This window comes from Thalassophryne amazonica, chromosome 13 (assembly GCF_902500255.1).
Source record: "Thalassophryne amazonica chromosome 13, fThaAma1.1, whole genome shotgun sequence".
In the NCBI taxonomy this organism is placed as follows: Eukaryota; Metazoa; Chordata; class Actinopteri; order Batrachoidiformes; family Batrachoididae; genus Thalassophryne; species Thalassophryne amazonica.
Window position 1 is genome coordinate 72,115,595 of NC_047115.1, and position 21,639 is coordinate 72,137,233.

Genomic DNA, 21,639 nt, shown 5'->3' on the forward strand with positions numbered 1-21,639 from the left:
GCTACTGGCCTATAAAATTGTTGACAGACTGGCACTGTCCTATTTGACTGATTTACTTAAACCCTACGTACCGGCCCAGGCTTTGCATTCACAGGATGCAGATTTTCTTTGTGTCCCTGGGGTGAATAAAAAGTCTGTGGGAAATAGAGCCTTCTCTTATTGTGCCCTGGTCCTGTGGAATGCGCTCTCTGCATTAGTGACATTGCAGTGTACTGCTGCATATGTGTAATAATACATTATCTACAGTATAGTACTATAAGTCCTTTTGTCTTCTGTCTTTTTCCTCAGGGTCACCACACCAGATCTGATCTGCATGTTGATTTGGCAGAAGTCTTCCTGATGCCACTCTACATTACATGAAGGATTGGCAGGGCTGGTACTGAACTGAGAACCTTCCACTCTGCCCATATTATGTACATAATAATGGTGCCAAAATAAATTACCGACACACTTAAATGAAACAAGGTCTTTAAAAATTGTCTTAGCAACACTTCCCGACATGCCAAATAAAAATGTCTCATGCGACTAAATTAATTTCTTATTCAACAACAGGCATCATGTTGACAAAACATCCCGTTTACACCGAGTCCACGACCGAGTTGCGATCGAACAATGGCCTCTGCTTGCCATCACTCTCACTGACTCCCACTGGGGCTTCAGGCTGGTCACAATGGTGTCTCCATGGTCGCATCAAAGATCCCTCTTGGTCGCCATCACTCCCCATGGGTCTCCAGCAGCTGCGTGAGTGTATTGAACCATTTTAAACACTTGCACAAGTTGTGCAACCAGTTAACAGATACATGGGTCTCATAATCAGTCTCACATGTCCCAACTCACTCTCAGCTTGATCCTGTGGGTCGTAATACACTCTCAATTGACTCTGCATGGGGTTGCATCAATGATCGCGGATATTAACATATTTTTTGCACAATTCAGTTGCAATGCAAGCTCGGTGTAAATGGAAATAACAGATCCCAGCAGAGACCAGCCAAGACTTGTGAGAGTGACAAAATGTCACAATCTTGTAGGTCTTATACAGGTCTCAGTCTGGTGTAAACGGGACAACAGTTACCGGAAGACATCATCAGCCGTCTGTTTTGAAATTCAAACTATACCCCCCAGAATGAACAGTCTAGCATACATACATTAAGGTCAAAATGTCAGAAAAATAATACAAAAACGCCTAAAAAATTCCTGCATTCAACAGCAACTGCAAAAATTAATGTCACACCCTTGTCTTCCCTCTGCTGCACTCACGCACGCCTGCCCGCCCTGGGCACACGCATATCCACAGGCACGCATGCAGAGAATAAATGCTATGTGGAAGCAACTGAAGCAATAATCCTTGTAAACAAGGAAAAAAAAAAATCAAACATTGAGTAAAAATTGTCATGTCCTCAGCTGAGGTTGAACTTGTTGTTTCGTGATGTTTCCAGAAGGACACACTGTCTTTCACATGCTTCCAAAAACTTGCCACTATAAAAGCTGCATGACTTTAGGAGACAAATCGCCCTCACAGTGAATGTGTGTCGTCACCGCATACGGCGAGGCAAAGGGGGTGCAGAATCTGTGGCTCTGGGAGTGGGTCTTTGAGGAAGTGCTCGAGTTGGGCAGGATGTGTAATGCTCATGGAGCATTTTCTCAGGTACCCTGCAAGAAACGGCAAATACAATACTCTGCTGAAACAAAACCAAACAACAAATAAAATAAATAAATCAAAAACTAATAAATTATCTATCAGCCACAGTTCAATTAAAAAAATTGACTTCATGGATTTCAAATTCAACAAATACCAACATGAAGAAAAGGAGAAAGCACTTTCAAATCAGATATCATCATCAGAATCAATTCAATGAACCATATTTTCGCATTTTAATATCTGCAATGCACTGAAGCGAAGAAGCCAGTTAAAATCCTCCAGACTTTTGCAAGTACTTCCATTTGGCTGTTAGTACCTCTGTTGTATTAAGAAGCTTTGCAAAGCATTTCTGTGTTTAGGGCCCCTTCACACATAGTGCAAAGTTTGGTCAAATATGGCGAAACAGCACAAAACAGTTCTAATTAGTGCACCACAAAACGTCGCGCTGACGGGCAGATTCAGTCCCGATGCGAGAGTTCGTGCCAGCTTGACAATGATTGTCTGCAGACTGTTGTCGTGTTAATAGTGCGAATGACCACACATTTTCTAAGTGCCATGCAAGCGGTGTTAGATGTTTGTGTGTGTCACCTGGAATTTGGCCAACACCTGCCGCGAGAGGTGTCGATGGATTTGCACAGCGCACACTCAGTCTTTCAGCCACTGGTGTGCGTGAATTGTTGTAGCAACTGGAGGTGTCGTGGTGTCATAGGCCTACCACTGAAACACCAAGGAAGAAGACTGACTACTTGATGACCACGACTGCCAATTACAACATGGAATTGTAAAACCAAGTGCTATGAGCTCAACTGACACAGGATCTATGAGTGCTTTTGAGAGATGTGTCTCAGCTTAAGCCTGTTCAGCGCTTGCATGTCCTCCTTGTTGGGTATGGTTGTGGAAACCAGTAGCTTTGGTGCCTTGTTTGGCTTAGAAAGTTTATGGATCTTGAATTTGTGGTCAATGATCTGATCTTTACAGACTCAATGGATGCCCCAATTGTAGTACCTGATAAGCTAAGTGAGGAACTGGCATGTCTACATTTCTGACTGACCTGGATCAAGACTAGATCCAGTCTTTTAATGGGTTCCTGTACTCGGTCATCAAAAGTTTATCTATTCACAGTGAAGGGTTGTGGGAACTTATGAGACATGAGTTCACAGGACAGAGGTGTTTGGCCAAAAATGTGTTTCAGGTCTTGGTGTTTCCTGCAGTACTGTATGTTAGTGGGACTTGGACCCTAACCAGTGACCAAAGACTAGATGTCTTTAATAGTTGGTCCCTGGAGGACCCATAGGTACAGCTGAAATGACTTTGCTTCAAATGAAGAGTTGATTGACACAGATGACACTGGCATCATGATGGAACATCAACTATGAGATTTTAGATATGCTACGCATCTCTCTGTGCATGACTCAGAAGGTAGGTGCCACAGTGTTATGGACCCCAGCTGCTCTATAAAGTCAACGGGATGCACACGTTTCACCTGGATGTGGCAGACAGATGGTTACTTATGAGCAGCAGGGATGGACCAGTTGCCTGCCTAAGTTTTTGGCATGCAGGAATCACAACAGCTCCATAGTGTGGAGGATGCAGCTACATGTAGCACCAGTGTATGCTCCAAATCTTGATGTTCTATGTGAAGACCAGCTCATATATTGTGGTCAAGGGTTATCAAATTGGTGTTTTTATTTACTTTTAAGGAAACTTGGGAAGGCACTCATCAGGTCTGCTCTTCTTCCCTTTTTTTTTGCACCTGGTTAATTCTCAGTTTATGATGTGCTCATCATGTAACATCAGCCTGCTACCCAGTTAGTGGTTTGACACATGAGCTCCACATTGACAACACAGTTGTTGCAGCATCAAAATTTCAGCCCTTCCCTTTTTAATACACAAAGTAAAGTGTATGCTGTCAGTCACTAATGTGAATAAAACATGACTCGAAGACTGAAAACACTGAAGGAATATTGCTCAAAATGAAAATCAAAATAAAACAAGAGCAAACAGAGATTTCTGAAATCCGCCAAGCTGGATCTGGATCCCCTCCAAAATGCAGTGGAGTCTTCCATGCCCTAATATCTATCTGTGGTGCAAATTTGGTGAGAATCTGTGAAGTAGTTTTGAAGTAATCCTACAAAGCATATATAAACCTCCAAAATTGAATGGGTTCTTCCATGGCCTAATATGTATCTGTGGTGACAATTTTGTCAAAATCCATGTAGTACTTTTGACATAATCTTATTAACAGTCAGACAGACAGACAAATAAATAAACGCTAATGATTTTATTATGTCCTTGGTGGACGTAATAACAGGGTTGGGTAGGATTACTTTGAAATGTAATCCAAAAGTAATCAGATTACAAGTAATCCAAATGTATGTACACTCAATAAAAATATAAATGCAACACTTTTGGTTTTGCTCCCATTTTGTATGAGATGAACTCAAAGATCTAAAACTTTTTCCACATACACAATATCATCATTTCCCTCAAATATTGTTTACAAACCAGTCTAAATCTGTGTCAGTGACCACTTCTCCTTTGCTGAGATAATCCATCCCACCTCACAGGTGTGGCATATCAAGATGCTGATTAGACACCATGATTAGTGCACAGGTGTGCCTTAGACTGCCCACAACAAAAGGCCACTCTGAAAGGTGCAGTTTTGTTTTATTGGGGGGGGGAATACCAGTCAGTATCTGGTGTGACCACCATTTGCCTCATGCAGTGCAACACATCTCCTTCGCATAGAGTTGATCAGGTTGTCAATTGTGGCCTGTAGAATGTTGGTCCACTCCTCTTCAATGGCTGTGTGAAGTTGCTGGATATTGGCAGGAACTTGTACACGCTGTCATATACGCCGGTCCAGAGCATCCCAAACATGCTCAATGGGTGACATGTCCGGTGAGTATGCTGGCCATGCAAGAACTGAGACATTTTCAGCTTCCAAGAATTGTGTACAGATCCTTGCAACATGGGGCCGTGCATTATCCTGCTGCAACATGAGGTGATGTTCTTGGATGTATGGCACAACAATGGGCCTCAGGATCTCGTCACGGTATCTCTGTGCATTCAAAATGCCATCAATAAAATGCACCTGTGTTCTTCGTCCATAACAGATGCCTGCCCATACCATAACCCCACCGCCACCATGGGCCACTCGATCCACAACATTGACATCGGAAAACCGCTCACCCACACGTCGCCACACACGCTGTCTGCCATCTGCCCTGAACAGTGTGAACCGGGATTCATCCATGAAGAGAACACCTCTCCAATGTGCCAAACACCAGCGAATGTGAGCATTTGCCCACTCAAGTCGGTTACGACGACGAACTGGAGTCAGGTCGAGACCCCGATGAGGATGACGAGCATGCAGATGAGCTTCCCTGAGACGGTTTCTGACAGTTTGTGCAGAAATTCTTTGGTTATGCAAACCGATTGTTTCAGCAGCTGTCCGAGTGGCTGGTCTCAGACGATCTTGGAGGTGAACATGCTGGATGTGGAGGTCCTGGGCTGGTGTGGTTACACGTGGTCTGCGGTTGTGAGGCTGGTTGGATGTACTGCCAAATTCTCTGAAACGCCTTTGGAGACGGCTTATGGTAGAGAAATGAACATTCAATACACAAGCAACAGCTGTAGTTGACATTCCTGCTGTCAGCATGCCAATTGCACGCTCCCTCAAATCTTGCGACATCTGTGGCATTGTGCTGTGTGATAAAACTGCACCTTTCAGAGTGGCCTTTTATTGTGGACAGTCTAAGGCACACCTGTGCACTAATCATGGTGTCTAATCAGCATCTTGATATGGCACACCTGTGAGGTGGGATGGATTATCTCAGCAAAGGAGAAGTGCTCACTATCACAGATTTCGACTGGTTTGTGAACAATATTTGAGGGAAATGGTGATATTGTGTATGTGGAAAAAGTTTTAGATCTTTGAGTTCATCTCATACAAAATGGGAGCAAAACCAAAAGTGTTGCGTTTATATTTTTGTTGAGTGTAAATACATACATGTAATCCACATGTATTCTTTGAAAGTAATCCTACCCAACCTTGCGTAATAAAATGTAATGTAATTAAATACAGTGTCTCTATGCAGCTTTCTAATTCAAACGAGCCTGCACTCAGTGCTTTTAAAGTTTTTTTTTGGTTTGTTTTTAACTTAAAAGTGACAAAAAGCTCAGTTGAATGATGCTTGTTAGTGCACAGGTATGTATTAGTGTCGACAGTATTGCAATATATGCAAAAGCTGAATGCATTTCTATTTAAAGCAGATGTGCTACTGTACAGTACATTACCCACATTGTAATTAAAGAGATGAGACAGAAAACCACCTTTATCTTTCAAATGCAACAAACCTGACTTTGACTTACAGGAATCCACTCAGTTATACTGTAGTAAACAAACAAAGCCACTTTTACACTTTTTCTGTTTCATTTTCAAATGCCTGTGCACACTTGTATCTGTGTGGGTGACGTGTTTAGGTGTTTTTCACAGTATCACTGTCACAATCTGCATCCTCTCTCACTCAGAGATGACAGGCAGTGTGGGCTTGACTTTCACTCGTCTGTAGCTCATGTTTCATTAATTCTCTTTCATGCCTTTTTCTGACATTTTCTCCATATCGTCTTCTGTTTTCATTGTAGGTAAAATGAAAAACAATAAAAGAGAAGAGCTGCATTGGTGATTCCCATGCAGTCCCCAGTAGCTTTCAGGGGTGTTGTCATCAAAGAACATTCGCTATAGCACTTTGAAATTCTGTATCATATTAAAATGACTATATGCACCCCATTCTAAAAACATTGGTGATAGAAGAAGAAAAAGCAAGAACTATGTAGGCCCTGAGGCCAGTGGTTATTGGTTGCATGTTGCTGGACTCTTACACATGAGGTCAATGAGAGTCTACGATTCCCTGTGGACAGTGATGCTGGTAACGCGTTACTTAGTAATGCGTTACTCTAATCTGACCACTTTTTTTTAGTAACAAGTAATCTAACGTGTTAATCTGTCCAAATCAATAATCAGATTAAACTTACTTCTCCAAGTCACTGTGCGTTACTATTATTTTTGCATTGTGGTTCGATAGCAGCATTAAACGTGGTCCGTGGGCAGGGGGTCGGGGTTCGACTGAACTGCCCACTTTAAGTGAGCTGTGCATTTCATCCACGGTTTTCTGCAGCAGCTACGACGCGATGACAACAGTACACCTACACTGAGCTTTACAAAGTCATTTTTATGTTTTTTTTCTCCTTTATTTAGAATTCTGAGCTGAGCCACTCTGTATCTGCTCACTAAAAACAGCTGATCCTCCATGACGTGTCAACAACTAACACTTTTTTCCACTCAAATGCACCTAAACTCTCTTTCTGAGGACCACATAATGTGAAAATGCAATAAAACTTTCTTACCTGTAAATCTGGTCATGTTTTCTGCATAAATAAATCTTATCCATTCTTTGTGCTCAAACACCAAAGCAGGGGCGAATCCAGATGGAATGGGGGCGTGGGGCAAGGATGTGCCCCCCACAACACCCCTAGATTAAAGGTCCAGTTTTGAAGCCGTTTTTTTACTACAACTACTAATACTACTTATAATAATAATAATTTTGACAAGTAAAATGTTTATAGAGAATTTAAATGTTAGAAAAATGTTAAAAAGAATTTAATAGTTACATTTATAAAAATGTAGGTTAGAAATTGCAAGTTTTACTGTTACAGTGCTGTCAGCAGTTAAATATGTGGTCAAGAAAGAGGTCTTTATTTTACGTTTTATAAAACAAGTATTTATTTTCATTGAAGTCAAGAAAGGGTGACACTGTCATGTTGAGGTGGCAGAGGGTTGTTGTCGGCAGCTGGGGAAAGTAACTAAAAAAGTAACTAGTAATCTAACTTATTTACTTTTACAATTGAGTAATCAGTAAAGTAACTAAGTTACTTTTTCAAGGAGTAATCAGTAATTGGATTACTTTTCAAAGTAACTATGGCAACACTGCCTGTGGATGGGATCCCAGTCTGACATAGGTTACTTCCCCAGCCATGCCTGGTACCCATTTTCAGTTGGATGGAATTAAACAATGCAAATGAAGTGCCTTGTCCAACACACACACATAGTAGTGTGAGCAGGAATCTAACCCAGGTCTATTTATCGGTAGCCCAACTCCTTATCCTACTCAGCTCCCTTCTCTCAATTGTCAACAGTGGCAGTGAAGCACTTCCTCAGGCATTTTTTCTTTTTTTTTTTTTGATTACAGGAAGAAACCTCAAGCAGACCAGACTTAATGAGGTGACCATCTGCAAAGGCCATATGAATGAAATAAAACAAAGAAAACCAGAGTATAGTCAGAATAAGCGAATACAGAAATCTCACTGCTAAGCAAACATATACAGTCTCATTTTACATGGGACTATATATGGTTATAGTAAAATGGACTGTAATTAATGAGTCAGTGATTCTGATTATGCAAGATCAAACTGGAAAATGCACATACATCCAAAGTATTAAACTGTAAGTGTGATAAATGTGATAAATGGAGAAACACACTGCCTGCACACCAGATGCTAATTATTTCTATTATTACTTCTAAATTTATTGCTACCACATGTCGGAAATAACATTTCAGGCACCTGCCCTTTGGCGCCAGATCAGTCACTGATCTTGGGTAATAGCCTGGTTCTCACACCATCCCTAGTGATCTCTCAAAGAACATCTCTCAAAGAACTTGTCATGTTCAGAAGTTCCACTATAGAGTGCACACATCTTACTGCCACTGATGTGGACCTGGATAAGCAGCAAAAAAATTAATGAATGAACATCTTACTGCAGTACAATCTGATTCTGACATGGTATAACATGAGTTCACCCCACACCTGTTCACATTCCTTACTTCCTTCAGTGCAGAAGCTCATTAAAGCACCCCACAATGAATCCACAGAGCTAAGGCACTTCACCGCACTTGAAGATCACATAAACTGAATCAGCACTCTTGTCTGGACTGACCGTTCTGGGATTCGTGGCGGTATCCTGGGTGGAGGCATGACAGATGGAGCATCAGAATGCCGTGGAGGAGGTCGCGGAGGAGGAGGGAGGCTTTCCATTTGGTCCTTCAACATAAAATAACACATGGTGAACATCTCAGTGATTGCCAGCCTGCATAGCGTGTGACCACTGAACATGAAGGTGTGCTTCTGGCACTCCTTCAAAGGTTACAGTAGAACAAATATAGAGAATGACCTTTCTAAGACTGAAAACATCTGCAGAATTCTTCAACAAAACATGACAAAAGACAAACAAGTCTGTGTTGTGTAGCACATATTATTGTTCATTTGTACTTTGGTAGTTTCTCTGCAAATTAAATAATGTTGGCACCAGTCTGTAAGGTGCCAACATCCCACTTAAGAAACTAACTGCACAGTCTTGGTGAGAATTACTGACACCTCTGCATTTTATAATATGCTCAGAAATAAATGCCAATTAACCAGTTTTGCAGAGTGGTGCAAGTGGTGAGGGCACTGCTTCCAAAACAGAAGGTTCACAGTTAAAGTCCACCTGTGCCTGTTCTCCAGGTACGGTGCATCCAGAAAGTATTCACAGCACTGCACTTTTTCCACATTTTTTTTAATACATTTGTTTTTACAGCCTTATTCCAAAATGGAATTTAGTTTATTTCCCCTCAAAATTCTACACACATTATTCTGTGTAGACTTTAGAGAGATCATGATGATAACAATGTGATAATGGCAATGTGAAAAAGTTTTTTTTTTTTTTTTTTTTTGCAAAATTATTTAAAAAAACCCCAACAACTATGAAATCACATGCACATAAGTATTCACAGCCTTTCCCATGAAGCTCTGATCATCCTTGAGATGTTTCTACAGCTTAATTGGAATCCACCTGGGGTAAATTCAGTTGATTGGACATAAATTGGAAAGACACAAACCTGTCCACATATAAGGTCCCACAGTTGATGGTGCATGTCAGAGCACAAACCAAGCAAGAAGTCAAAGAAACTGTCTGTAGACCTCCGAGACAGGATTGTCTCGAGGCACAAATCTGCTGTGGGGATGTTTTTCAGCAGCAGGAACTGAGAGACTAGTGAGGATTGAGGGAACGATGAATGCAGCAATGTACAGAGACATCCTGGATGAAAACCTGCTCCAGAGCGCTCTTGACCTCAGACTGGGACAACGGTTCATCTTTCAGCAGGACAATGACCCTAAGCACACAGCCAAGATATCAAAGGAGTGGTTTCAGTACAAGGGGAGGTGATGGTCTAGCATTGGACTTGAAACCAGGGGATCCTCGGTTCAAATTCCAGCCTGCCTGGACAATCACTAAGGGCAAGGGCCTAGTTGTCCCGGTGTGTCTATTTCATAGACGGTTTTCTTTCTATCAAGGGAGGGATAAATGAACATTTCTGAGTCATAAAATATGTCTTGGAAATTGATTTGGGATTCAACATCATGCACTATTGTAGTGTGTCATCACATTCACAATATTACACAACTATCCTGCATCCTCATTGGCAACTCTACCGAGGCAGACAACTGGTCCATCCGCCCCACTCAACCAGAAATACTCATCTGTCTGCCACAGTCAAGAGTGTTGGTGTTTTCCAGTTGCTGGAAATTGAAACTGCCTACTGCAGACTTGAAACAGTGTTTCAAGTCAGCAATAGGCAGTTCTTAGAAAGTGAATGACCATGACAGCTCTGAAGGCATTATATACTTTTGTGGCTGTGTTGGAGAAATTATTATTACCTCTGCCAAGGATGTAATAAAATCATTGGTGTTTATTTATTTATTTGTCTGTCTGTTAGCATGATTACATCAAAACTACTGCAGGGAGTTTGATAAACTTTTCACAACATATAGATATTATTAGACCAAGGAAGACTCCATTAACCTCTTAAACCCTAAAGTCCCCAAATTTGGGGACTTGCCCTGTTTTGGAACATTTGAACACTCATAACCAACCAATGCTGACGCCAACATACACTTATTATACATAAAAATGTCAAGCGAAGTCTTCTCTACAAAAGTATCCACTTAAATCACATATCAACTAACCACAGCTGAAACGCCAAGCAAATAAAGACATAAATCAGAATTCATTTTTTGGGAAAAAAAAAACCTCATTTACTCCTACCAAGTATTATTTACTTTCAATTTTTTGCATCCACAACATCCCCTAGGACCTGTCTTTTAGCCGATCGAAACTTTTGCTTTTCTGACCTTGTACAAGCTGAGAAATAAATCATAATGGGTATGTGAGTTTGGTGAAATAGGCTCTAGGGCTTAAGGGGTTAAATTTTGGAGGCGATCCAGATCCGGATTCTTGAATCTGGACAAAACTACTTCATTTATTCTCACCAAATTCGCAGTTGATCTGGATCCAGATTCTGGATCAAGTTTTCCTTTTAAGCAGGCTTAAAGGATTACTTAAAAGCCACTTCACAGATTCTCACCAAATTTGCACCACAGATAGATATTAGGGGATAGAAGACTCCATTGAATTTTGAAGGTGATCCGGATCTGGATCAAGATTTCCCTTTATGCAAAAAGGGAAAAGACTCCACTGCATTTTTGAGGTGATTTGGATCCAGATCAGCGGACATCAGAAATGTCTGATTATTATTTATTATATTCAGTGGCTTAGCAGGGGTGGTGGCCACGTGGTTAGTGCACTTTGTTTCAGTGCAGGAAGTCCCTGTTTCAAACCCCACCCCTGCCACATTTCTACATGTAATGTGGAGTTGTGTCAGGAGGGACATTCGGTGTAAAATGTGTGCCAATTCACCATGCAGATCCACCTCGGATCTGTTGTGGAGACCTCAAGTGAAAAACAAGGGAGCATCTGAAGGGACTTACTTATGATATTCAGTGACTTACAAATCCATCCCCTGACTTGTCTGAAGAAAATTGGCTGTAAAATTGCAGCCAGTTTGCTCTGTGTATGCCTGATCCTGTTAGATCTCCAAAGCTAAGCAGAGATGATCCTGGTTAGTGAATAGTAAATCTCCTGAGATGACTAGGGGCCATGTTCACTTCTCCAGGTGAAACTGGAGTTGTGTCAGGAAGGCATCTGTGGTAGCACTTGTGCCCAACCCCAATGCGGATCTGTACTTAATCTGAGCAAACAGGGGCAGCAAGAAAGATAAATAATTATTTGAAGTGTACCAAATAACTTCATCATTCATATCTTTAGCATGTGTATTTATTGTCATGCATGTGTATTTATTGTTTTTTTTGGTAGCTAATGTTCATTAACTTTGGGTATTTTACATTGTAATTATACAAAAGTAGTTATTTGCATTTATTTTTGAACTTTTTTTCAATTCTGCAGAATTTACGGGTGTCACCAATTCTGATCATGGGAGTATCAGCAGGTGTTTCTGTGGGAGTGTGTCAAAATGAAAGTGCAGATAAAGATTCACTCGGAGAAACCACAGAGAAAAAGTCCTGAGCATCAGCGATTGCACAACAAACAGAAAGATGGTTCTGCAGTCTCTTTTTGCAAATTTATTTCAGTATAATATCCTCCCTTGCACACATTCATATTTTAGCAGAATATATCTATGATGGCTCTATGTACCTTTCTTGCTTACAGAGTGTGTGATCCATGAAGTAGGATGACACATGTACCGAGCATATGGACAAACATCCTGAACTATAAAGTTGCAATATGGGCCATTGACACTCATTTAACAATGAAGTCATCAGAGGGTTGACACACATCCTGTGCACTCTGCACACTGAAACTAATATACAGTGACGTAAATAAGTATTTGATCCACTGTCAGTTTTCCCACCTACAAAGAATGGAGAGGTCTGTAATTTTTATCATAGGTACACTTCAACTGTGAGAGACAGAATAAAAATGAATAAATAAAAAAATCACATTGTATGATTTTTAAATAATTAATTTGCTTTTTATTGAATGCAATAAGTATTTGATACAACAGAAAAACAGATCTTAATATTTGGTACAGAAACCTTTGTTTGCAGTTACAGAGGTCAGATGTTTCCTGTAGTTCTTGACCAAGTTTGCACACTGCAGCAGGGATTTTGGTCCACTCCTCCATACAGATCTTCTCCAGATCTTTCAGGTTTCGAGTTTCAGCTCCCTCCAAAGATTTTCTATTGGGTTCAGGTCTGGAGACTGGCCAGGCCACTCCAGGACCTTGAAATGCTTCTTACGGAGCCCCTCCTTAGTTGCCGTGGATGTATGTTTTGGGTCATTGTCATGCTGGAAGAACCAACCGTAACCCATTTTCAATGCTCTTACTGAGGGAATGGTAAACGGTAAATGGACTGCATTTATATAGCGCTTTTCCATCTGCATCAGACGCTCAAAGCACTTTAAAAATAATGCCTTACATTCACCCCGATGTCAGGGTGCTGCCATACAAGGCACTCACTACACACTGGGAGCAACTAGGGGATTAAAGACCTTGCCTAAGGGTCCTTAGTAATTTTCCAGTCAGTCTGGGATTTGAACGAAGGATGTTCTGGTCTCAAGTTCAACACCTTAACCACTAGACCATCACCTCCCCTAGGGAAGGAGGTTGTTGGCCAAAATCTTGCGATACATGGCCCCAACCATCCTCCCTTCAGTACGGTGCAGTCGTCCTGTCCCCTTTGCATAAAAAAATAATGTTTCCACCCCAATGCTTCACGGTTGGGACGGTGTTCTTGGTGTTTTTCTCCTCCAAACACGGTGAGTGGAGTTGATACCAAAAAGCTCTATTTTGGTCTCATCTGATCACATGACCTTCTCCCATGCCTCCTCTGGATCATCCAGATGGTCACTGGTGAACTTCAAACGGGCCTGGACATGTGCTGATTTGAGCAGGGGGATCTTGCTGCCCTGCAGGATTTTAAACCATGACAGCATCATGTGTTACTAATGTAATCTCTGCGACAGTGGTCCCAGCTCTCTTTAGGTTATTGACCAGGTCCTCCTGTGTAGTTCTGAGCTTTCTCAGAATCATTCTTACCCCACAAAGTGAGATCTTGCATGGAATCCCAGACGGAGGGAGACTGACAGTCATCTTGTGTTTCTTCCACTTTCTAATAAATAATCATAACAGTTGTTGTCTTCTACCAAGCTGCTTGCCTGTTATCCTGTAGTCCATCCCAGCCTTGTGCAGGTCTACAGTTTTGTTCCTGGTGTCCTTAGACAGCTCTTTGGTCTTGGTTATGGTGGACAGGTTGGAGTGTGATTGATTGAGTGTGTGAACAGGTGTCTTTTATACAGGTAACAAGTTCAAACAGCCTCCATGACCAGTAAAAATTCAAGGACCGAGACGTCGCCCGGTATGGCGGAGCCGGGGCCCCACCCTGGAGCCAGGCCTGGGGTTGGGGCTCGTGTGCGAGCACCTGGTGGTCGGGCCTTAGCCCATGGGGCCCGACCGGGCTCAGCCCGAAAGAGCGGTGTGGGCCCGCCCTCCTGTGGGTTCACCACCTGCAGAGGGGGCCATGGGGGTCGGGTGCAGAGAGGATTGGGTGGCGGTCGAGGGCGGGTGGCCCGGCGGCCCGGTCCATGCTCACAGCCCCTGGCTGTTGGGACGTGGAATGTCACCTTGCTGGGGGGGAAGGAGCCTGAACTTGTGCGGGAGGTTGAGAGATACCGATTAGAGATAGTCGGGCTCACCTCCACACACACACACAGCTTGGGCTCTGGTACCCAACTCCTGGAGAGAGGCTGGACACTTCATTTTTCTGGCGTTGCCCATGGGGAGAGGCGGAGAGCTGGGGTTGCATTGATTATTGCTCCCCAGCTCAGTCGCCATGTGTTCACTCCAGTGAACGAGAGGGTCATGTCCCTACGCCTTCAGGTCGGGGACAGGTCTCTCACCGTTGTCTCGGCCTACGGGCCGAGCGGCAGTGCAGAGTACCCGACCTTCTTGGAGTCCCTGGGAGGGGTACTAGATAGCGCTCCAACTGGGGACTCCATTGTTCTCCTGGAGGATTTCAACGGCCACGTGGGCGGCGACAGTGAGACCTGGAGGGGGGTGATCAGCAAGCACGGCCTCCCCGATCTGAACCCGAGTGGTGTTCGGTTGTTGGACTTCTGTGCTAGTCACAGTTTGTCCATCACGAACACCATGTTCAAGCACAAGGGTGTCCATAAGTGCACATGGCACCAGGACACCCTGGGCTGGAGGTCGATGATTGACTTTGTAGTCGTATCATCTGAACTTCAGCCACGTGTCTCGGACACTCGAGTGAAGAGAGGGGCAGAGCTGTCGACTGAGCACCACCTGGTGGTGAGTTGGATCTGCTGGGAGGGGAGGAAGCCAGTCAGACCTGGCAGGCCCAAACGTATCGTGAGGGTCTGCTGGGAACAACTGGCGGAACCCTCTGTCAGCGAGTTCTTCAACTCCCACCTCCGGGAGAGCTTCTCCCAGATCCCGGGGGGAGGTTGGAGACATGGAGTCCGAGTGGACCATGTTCTCCACCTCCACTGTCGATGCAGCCAATCGTAGCTGTGGTCGCAAAGGTCTTTGGTGCCTGTCGCGGCGGCAATCCCCGAACCCGGTGGTGGACGCCGGAAGTAAGGATGCCGTCAAGCTGAAGAAGGAGTCCTACTTATCTTTGTTGGTAGGTGGGACCCCGGAGGCACCTGACAGGTACCAGCAGGCCAAGCGTGCCGCAGCCCGTGCGGTCGCAGAGGCAAAAACTCGGGTCTGGGAGGAGTTTGGGGAGGCCATGGAGGAGGACTATCGGTCAGCCTCGAAGCGATTCTGGCAAACCATCCACCGCCTCAGGAGGCGGGAGCAGCTTTCCACCAGCACTGTTTACGGTGCGGGTGGGGAGCTGTTGACCCTGACTGGGGATGTTGTCAGGCGGTGGAAGGACTACTTCGAGGATCTCCTCAATCCCATTGTCACGTCTTCCGAAGAGGAAGCAGAGACTGAGGACTCAGAGGCGAACTCATCCATTACCCAGGCCAAAGTCACTGAGGTGGTTAGAAAGCTCCTTGGTGGCAAGGCTCCTGGGGTGGATAAAGTCTGTCCTGAGTACCTTAAGTCTCTGGATGTTGTGGGACTGTCTTGGCTGACATGCCTCTGCAACATTGCGTGGCGATCGGGGACAGTCCCTCTGGATTGACAGACTGGGGTGGTGGTCCCTCTGTTTAAGAAGGGGGACCAGAGGATGTGTTCCAACTACAGGGGGATCACACTCCTCAGCCTCCCCGGTAAGGTCTATTCCAGAGTACTGGAGAGGAGAATTCGGCCGATGGTCGAACCTCGGATTCAGGAGGAGCAGTGTGGTTTTCGTCCTGGTCGCAGCACACTGGACCAGCTCTACACACTCCATCGGGTGTGTGTAGAGTCCACATGGACAGAATTTCTAGGCGCAGCCAGGGTGTAGAAGGGGTCTGGTTTGGGAACCACAGAATCTCGTCTCTGCTGTTTGCGGACGATGTGGTTCTGTTGGCTTCATCAAATCAGGACCTTCTGCGTGCACTTGGGCGGTTTGCAGCTGAGTGTGAAGCATCCGAGATGAAAATCAGCACCTCCAAATCCGAGGCCATGGTTCTCGACAGGAAAAAGGTGCTTTGCCCTCTTCAAGTCAGTGGAGTGTCCTTGCCTCAAGTGGAGGAGTTTAAGTATCTCGTGGTCTTGTTCACGAGTGAGGGACGGATGGAGTGTGAGATCAATAGACGGATCGGTGCAGCATCTGCAGTGATGCGGTCGCTGTATCGGACCGTCGTGGTGAAGAGAGAGCTGAGTAGGGGGGCAAAGCTCTCACTTTCAATCCTCTCCTATGGTCATGAGATTTGGCTCATGACCGAAAGAACGAGATCGCGAGTACAAGCGGCTGAGATGCGTTTCCTCCGCAGGGTGGCTGGGCGCTCCTTTAGAGATAGGGTGAGGAGCTCGGTCACTCGGGAGGAGCTCGGAGTCGAGCCACTGCTCCTCCACGTCAAAAGGAGTCAATTGAGGTGGCTCGGGCATCTTTTCCGGATGCCCCCTGGACGCCTCGCTGGAGAGGTGTTCTGGGCACGTCCTATTGGGAGGAGGCCCCAGGGAAGACCCAGGACATGCCTGAGGGACTATATCTCTCGGCTGGCTTGGGAACACCTTGGGGTTCCCCCGGAGGAGCTGGGGGAAGTGTGTGTGGATCAGGAGGTCTGGGCGGCATTGCTTGAGCTGCTGCCCCCGCGACCCGACTCTGGATAAAGCGGAAGAAAATGGATGGATGATGGATGGATGGAATTCAAACAGGTGCAATTAATACAGGTAAAGAGTGCAGAATAAGAGGGCTTCTTAAAGAAAAACTAACAGGTCTGTGAGAGAACCAGAATTCTTGCTGGTTAGTAGGTAATCAAATACTTAATTCATGCAATAAAATGTAATTTATTTACTTCAAAAGCACACAATGTGATTTTCCAGGGTTTTTTTTTTTCATATTCTGTCTCTCACAGTTGAAGTGTACCTATGATAAAAATGACAGACCTCTACTTTCTTTGTAGGTGGAAAAATGTGCAAAATTGACAGTGGAGCAAATCTTTATTTCCCCCACTGTACAATGATTTGCAAATCCTCTTCAACCTATATTCAATTGAATACACCACAAAGACAAGATATTTAATGTTCAAACTGATAAACTTTGTTGTTTTTGTGCAAATATTTGCTCATTTTGAAATGTAGGTGGGAAAACCTGCAAAACTGACAGGGGATCAAAAACTTATTTCCCCGACTGTATTCTGTTTTTATTTACATTTTACACAACGTCCCAACTTCATTGGAAGTGGGGTTGTAATATTCTTATCAAATTTGGTGAAAATCCAGTTAGACACACACACACACACACACACACCACACACACACACACACACACACACACACACACACACACACACACACACACACACACACACACACACACACACACACACACACACACACATACACACAGCCCGGGATAATAAGGTACTCAGTATTCCACAAAGAACAGTTCAGGCTCACCTCAAAATCAGGTTCAGTGCCGCTGCTGTAGCTTAATGTGCTGTGAGTGCTCAGTCTGTTGCTCTCTGTGCCTTGGAGAAAATAATAAAAAAAATGGTTAATGTGGCAGTAAAACAAGTGAGTCTGTAGTCTTCTGAAATTATTCAGTACAAGGAGTCCGTCCTCTGTCTTATTTAATTTACAACTTTAAGGTTGGGAGTTGAAAAATTCAAAAAAAAGCTTTTTCATGTTATCATTATGAGGTGTTGTGTGTACAATTATGAAGAAAATAATTAATTTACTCCATGTTGGAATAAAGCTGTAACATAACAACTTGTGAACATAGTGAATCACTGCGAATACTTTCCGGACGCACTGGATATTAACAAATCAAATGAAGGTGACCACACAGAAGATGAAAGATCTTGTATTTATACTGTCAGCAAAGAAAAAGAATTTAAAATAAATGTACGAACCAATGAAAGGTTCTTTTATTTTCACTTTCCAAATCACCCCAATGTTTTTTGATGTGGAGTTGTATTTTTGGTCTAAAATGTATTATTTAATCAACAAAGGAACATAAAAAATTGTGTGAAAGATTACGCAAAGTTGCAAGCTAATGCTGTATTAAAACGTTGGTGGTTTGCAGCAGATGGTAAAACTGCAAGGTCAAATTGGATGTTAATTTATCTTCAGTATGGTCAAAGGCAAAAGGTGAGATTCAGTATTTTATTTTAGTACAGACATGCAGTTTCATGTCAGATAAACAGAAGGAACACAGACTCACATTCGAGACAGAAATTGAGCAGTAACCTCACAAAAACTTGCTCTTTAAGCAATAACCAAAGGCAGAGGTTCTTTACATAATGTTACACTAAATACCAAAGATGCAATGCTGTTGCATGTGTTGATTTAGTAAATTGTGGTCTGTACACGAAACTCTGCAAAGTTACCACTTATGTGATCATGACATACCATCTGCAGCTGCAGGTGACAGTAATCCTGTTGTAACAACCCGTGCGACTGTTTTTCTACCATCAACGTGTGAAAGTAGTTTAACTCTGTCAAATTTCACGAATGGGGGGTTGCACTGGTCATTGCTCTGTGTAAATATTGTTGCACTGGCAGGCCTGGAAAGTGTTTGTTTACACTTTTCATCATTCGCTAATAGCTAGTAATGCTAATGTTTACAGCAAGCATTCAGTTTGTTGACAGACTCTCCTTTATGAGGAAATGAACTTGTGTTGTGGTTGTGAGAGTTGTATCTTCTGTGCAAAGTCTAAGACTCATTTTTTCTAACCAAACACCAAAGGGCCAATTCTGGATGATTTATATTGCATAAGTAGTGTGTTCAACTCCACTTTGGTTTTTAAGGAGTGCAAAATAAGGTATAGAGCACAAATTGGATGTTTTTAGTCAAAGGAGTGTTTCAGTACATAAACTCTGGGGTGATGATGAGTGATAAACTTTATACCATAATTTTGTGAGGTCACTATCTGCGTGTCTGTCAATATGCTAATTCATTCCGGCAAAAAAGTCAAAAACCCCACACATAGATTGTCTTTTTTTCAGGTAAATTACCTGAAGATGGGCAGTAAGGTTTTTCTAGGCAAAACTGTAACTAAGTAGGTCTTCTAAAGCACATTATAAATCCATTTGCTCACAATCAATCAATCAATCAACTTTTTTTTTATATAGCGCCAAATCACAACAAACAGTTGCCCCAAGGCGCTTTATATTGTAAGGCAAGGCCATACAACAATCATGAAAAACCCCAACGGTCAAAACGACCCCCTGTGAGCAAGCACTTGGCAACAGTGGGAAGGAAAAACTCCCTCTTAACAGGAAGAAACCTCCAGCAGAACCAGGCTCAGGGAGGGGCAGTCTTCTGCTGAGACTGGTTGGGGCTGAGGGAAAGAACCAGGAAAAAGACATGCTGTGGAGGGGGGCAGAGATCGATCACTAATGATTAAATGCGGAGTGATGCATACAGAGCAAAAAGAGAAAGAAACAGTGCATCATGGGAACCCCCCCACAGTCTACGTCTAAAGCAGCATAACCAAGGGATAGTCCAGGGTCACCCGATCCAGCCCTAACTATAAGCCTTAGCGAAAAGGAAAGTTTTAAGCCTAATCTTAAAAGTAGAGAGGGTATCTGTCTCCCTGATCTGAATTGGGAGCTGGTTCCACAGGAGAGGAGCCTGAAAGCTGAAGGCTCTGCCTCCCATTCTACTCTTACAAACCCTAGGAACTACAAGTAAGCCTGCAGTCTGAGAGCGAAGCGCTCTATTAGGGTGATATGGTACTACGAGGTCCCTGAGATAAGATGGGACCTGATTATTCAAAACCTTATAAGTAAGAAGAAGAATTTTAAATTCTATTCTAGAATTAACAGGAAGCCAATGAAGAGAGGCCAACACGGGTGAGATATGCTCTCTCCTGCTAGTCCCCGTCAGTACTCTAGCTGCAGCATTTTGAATTAACTGAAGGCTTTTTAGGGAACTTTTAGGACAACCTGATAATAAAGAATTACAATAGTCCAGCCTAGAGGAAATAAATGCATGAATTAGTTTTTCAGCATCACTCTGAGACAAGACCTTTCTGATTTTAGAGATATTGCGTAAATGCAAAAAGGCAGTCCTACATATTTGTTTAATATGCGCTTTGAATGACATATCCTGATCAAAAATGACTCCAAGATTTCTCACAGTATTACTAGAGGTCAGGGAAATGCCATCCAGAGTAAAGATCTGGTTAGACACCATGCTTCTAAGATTTGTGGGGCCAAGTACAATAACTTCAGTTTTATCTGAGTTTAAAAGCAGGAAATTAGAGGTCATCCATGTCTTTATGTCTGTAAGACAATCCTGCAGTTTAGCTAATTGGTGTGTGTCCTCTGGCTTCATGGATAGATAAAGCTGGGTATCATCTGCGTAACAATGAAAATTTAAGCAATACCGTCTAATAATACTGCCTAAGGGAAGCATGTATAAAGTGAATAAAATTGGTCCTAGCACAGAACCTTGTGGAACTCCATAATTAACTTTAGTCTGTGAAGAAGATTCCCCATTTACATGAACAAACTGTAATCTATTAGACAAATATGATTCAAACCACCGCAGCGCAGTGCCTTTAATACCTATGACATGCTCTAATCTCTGTAATAAAATTTTATGGTCAACAGTATCAAAAGCAGCACTGAGGTCCAACAGAACAAGCACAGAGATAAGTCCACTGTCCGAAGCCATGGAGCCACTCAGCGCATGCTACATGCAATGCCAGCACCTTGACTCTGCATTGAACAACAAGCTAGCGCCAAGTCAATGATGCAACATATTATAATATATAACATATTAAAATAAGGATACATTTACCAATTATGAACTGCAACTGGATTAAATACAGTATGTATAATTTCGAAGGACCTTCAAACATATTTCTCAGTATTTTTCCAATTATTGCTCTCAGGAAAGACTAATTATTCAACAGATATAGTCTAATGTAATACTGTGTTCATAATGAAGTATATTTTATTTATCAACTCTTATTTTGTAAATACTATGACTAAAGAAACCGACTAAAATAGTTAGCTATTGTTTTTTGGAAATTTTATATACTTTGTTACTTTAATTCCATGATTTTCTCACAGATATACTACCTGCTATTGTTGGGTCCTGCTTCTAAATTATAACATTTCTTTCCTAAGAATGGCTCTAATTGTACTGTTCTTAACATCTTCAAGTGTTTCCCAACTTTCTCCATACGTTTCAACTCTAACAGCCACAATGGCTCTAGTTGGACTGCTTGCGATATCCTCTGGTGGTTCCTAACTTTCACTGGATATTTCAGCCCAGATAACCACTACATCCTTCATCTGGCGGGTCCACAGTGGTGCTCAGTCACTGTCTGTTGCTTAGTGGTTTCCAGGCTTTCTCCTCTCTGCAATGCCAAAGCCACCATGTTCAGTCTGTTCCCCTATACCAAGGCACAGCTGCTCATCTCTAGTTTCCTCTTATACCAAGTTTCAGGTACAATTTCCACACTG

General features: G+C 43.0%; 1 protein-coding gene across 1 annotated transcript in view; it reads right to left on the reverse strand.

The window, feature by feature from the left end:
* Positions 1–587: 587 nt before the first annotated feature.
* pik3ap1 (phosphoinositide-3-kinase adaptor protein 1) overlaps positions 588–21,639 on the reverse strand; it is a 78,609-nt gene continuing 57,557 nt past the window's right edge. The window contains exons 16-18 of the mRNA XM_034185179.1: positions 17,617–17,687; positions 8,637–8,740; positions 588–1,650 (exon numbers count right to left, since the gene is read on the reverse strand). Of these exons, the coding sequence (XP_034041070.1) occupies positions 1,533–1,650; positions 8,637–8,740; positions 17,617–17,687 (293 nt within the window). The 3' untranslated portion in view covers positions 588–1,532. The remainder of the gene's footprint in view (positions 1,651–8,636; positions 8,741–17,616; positions 17,688–21,639) is intronic.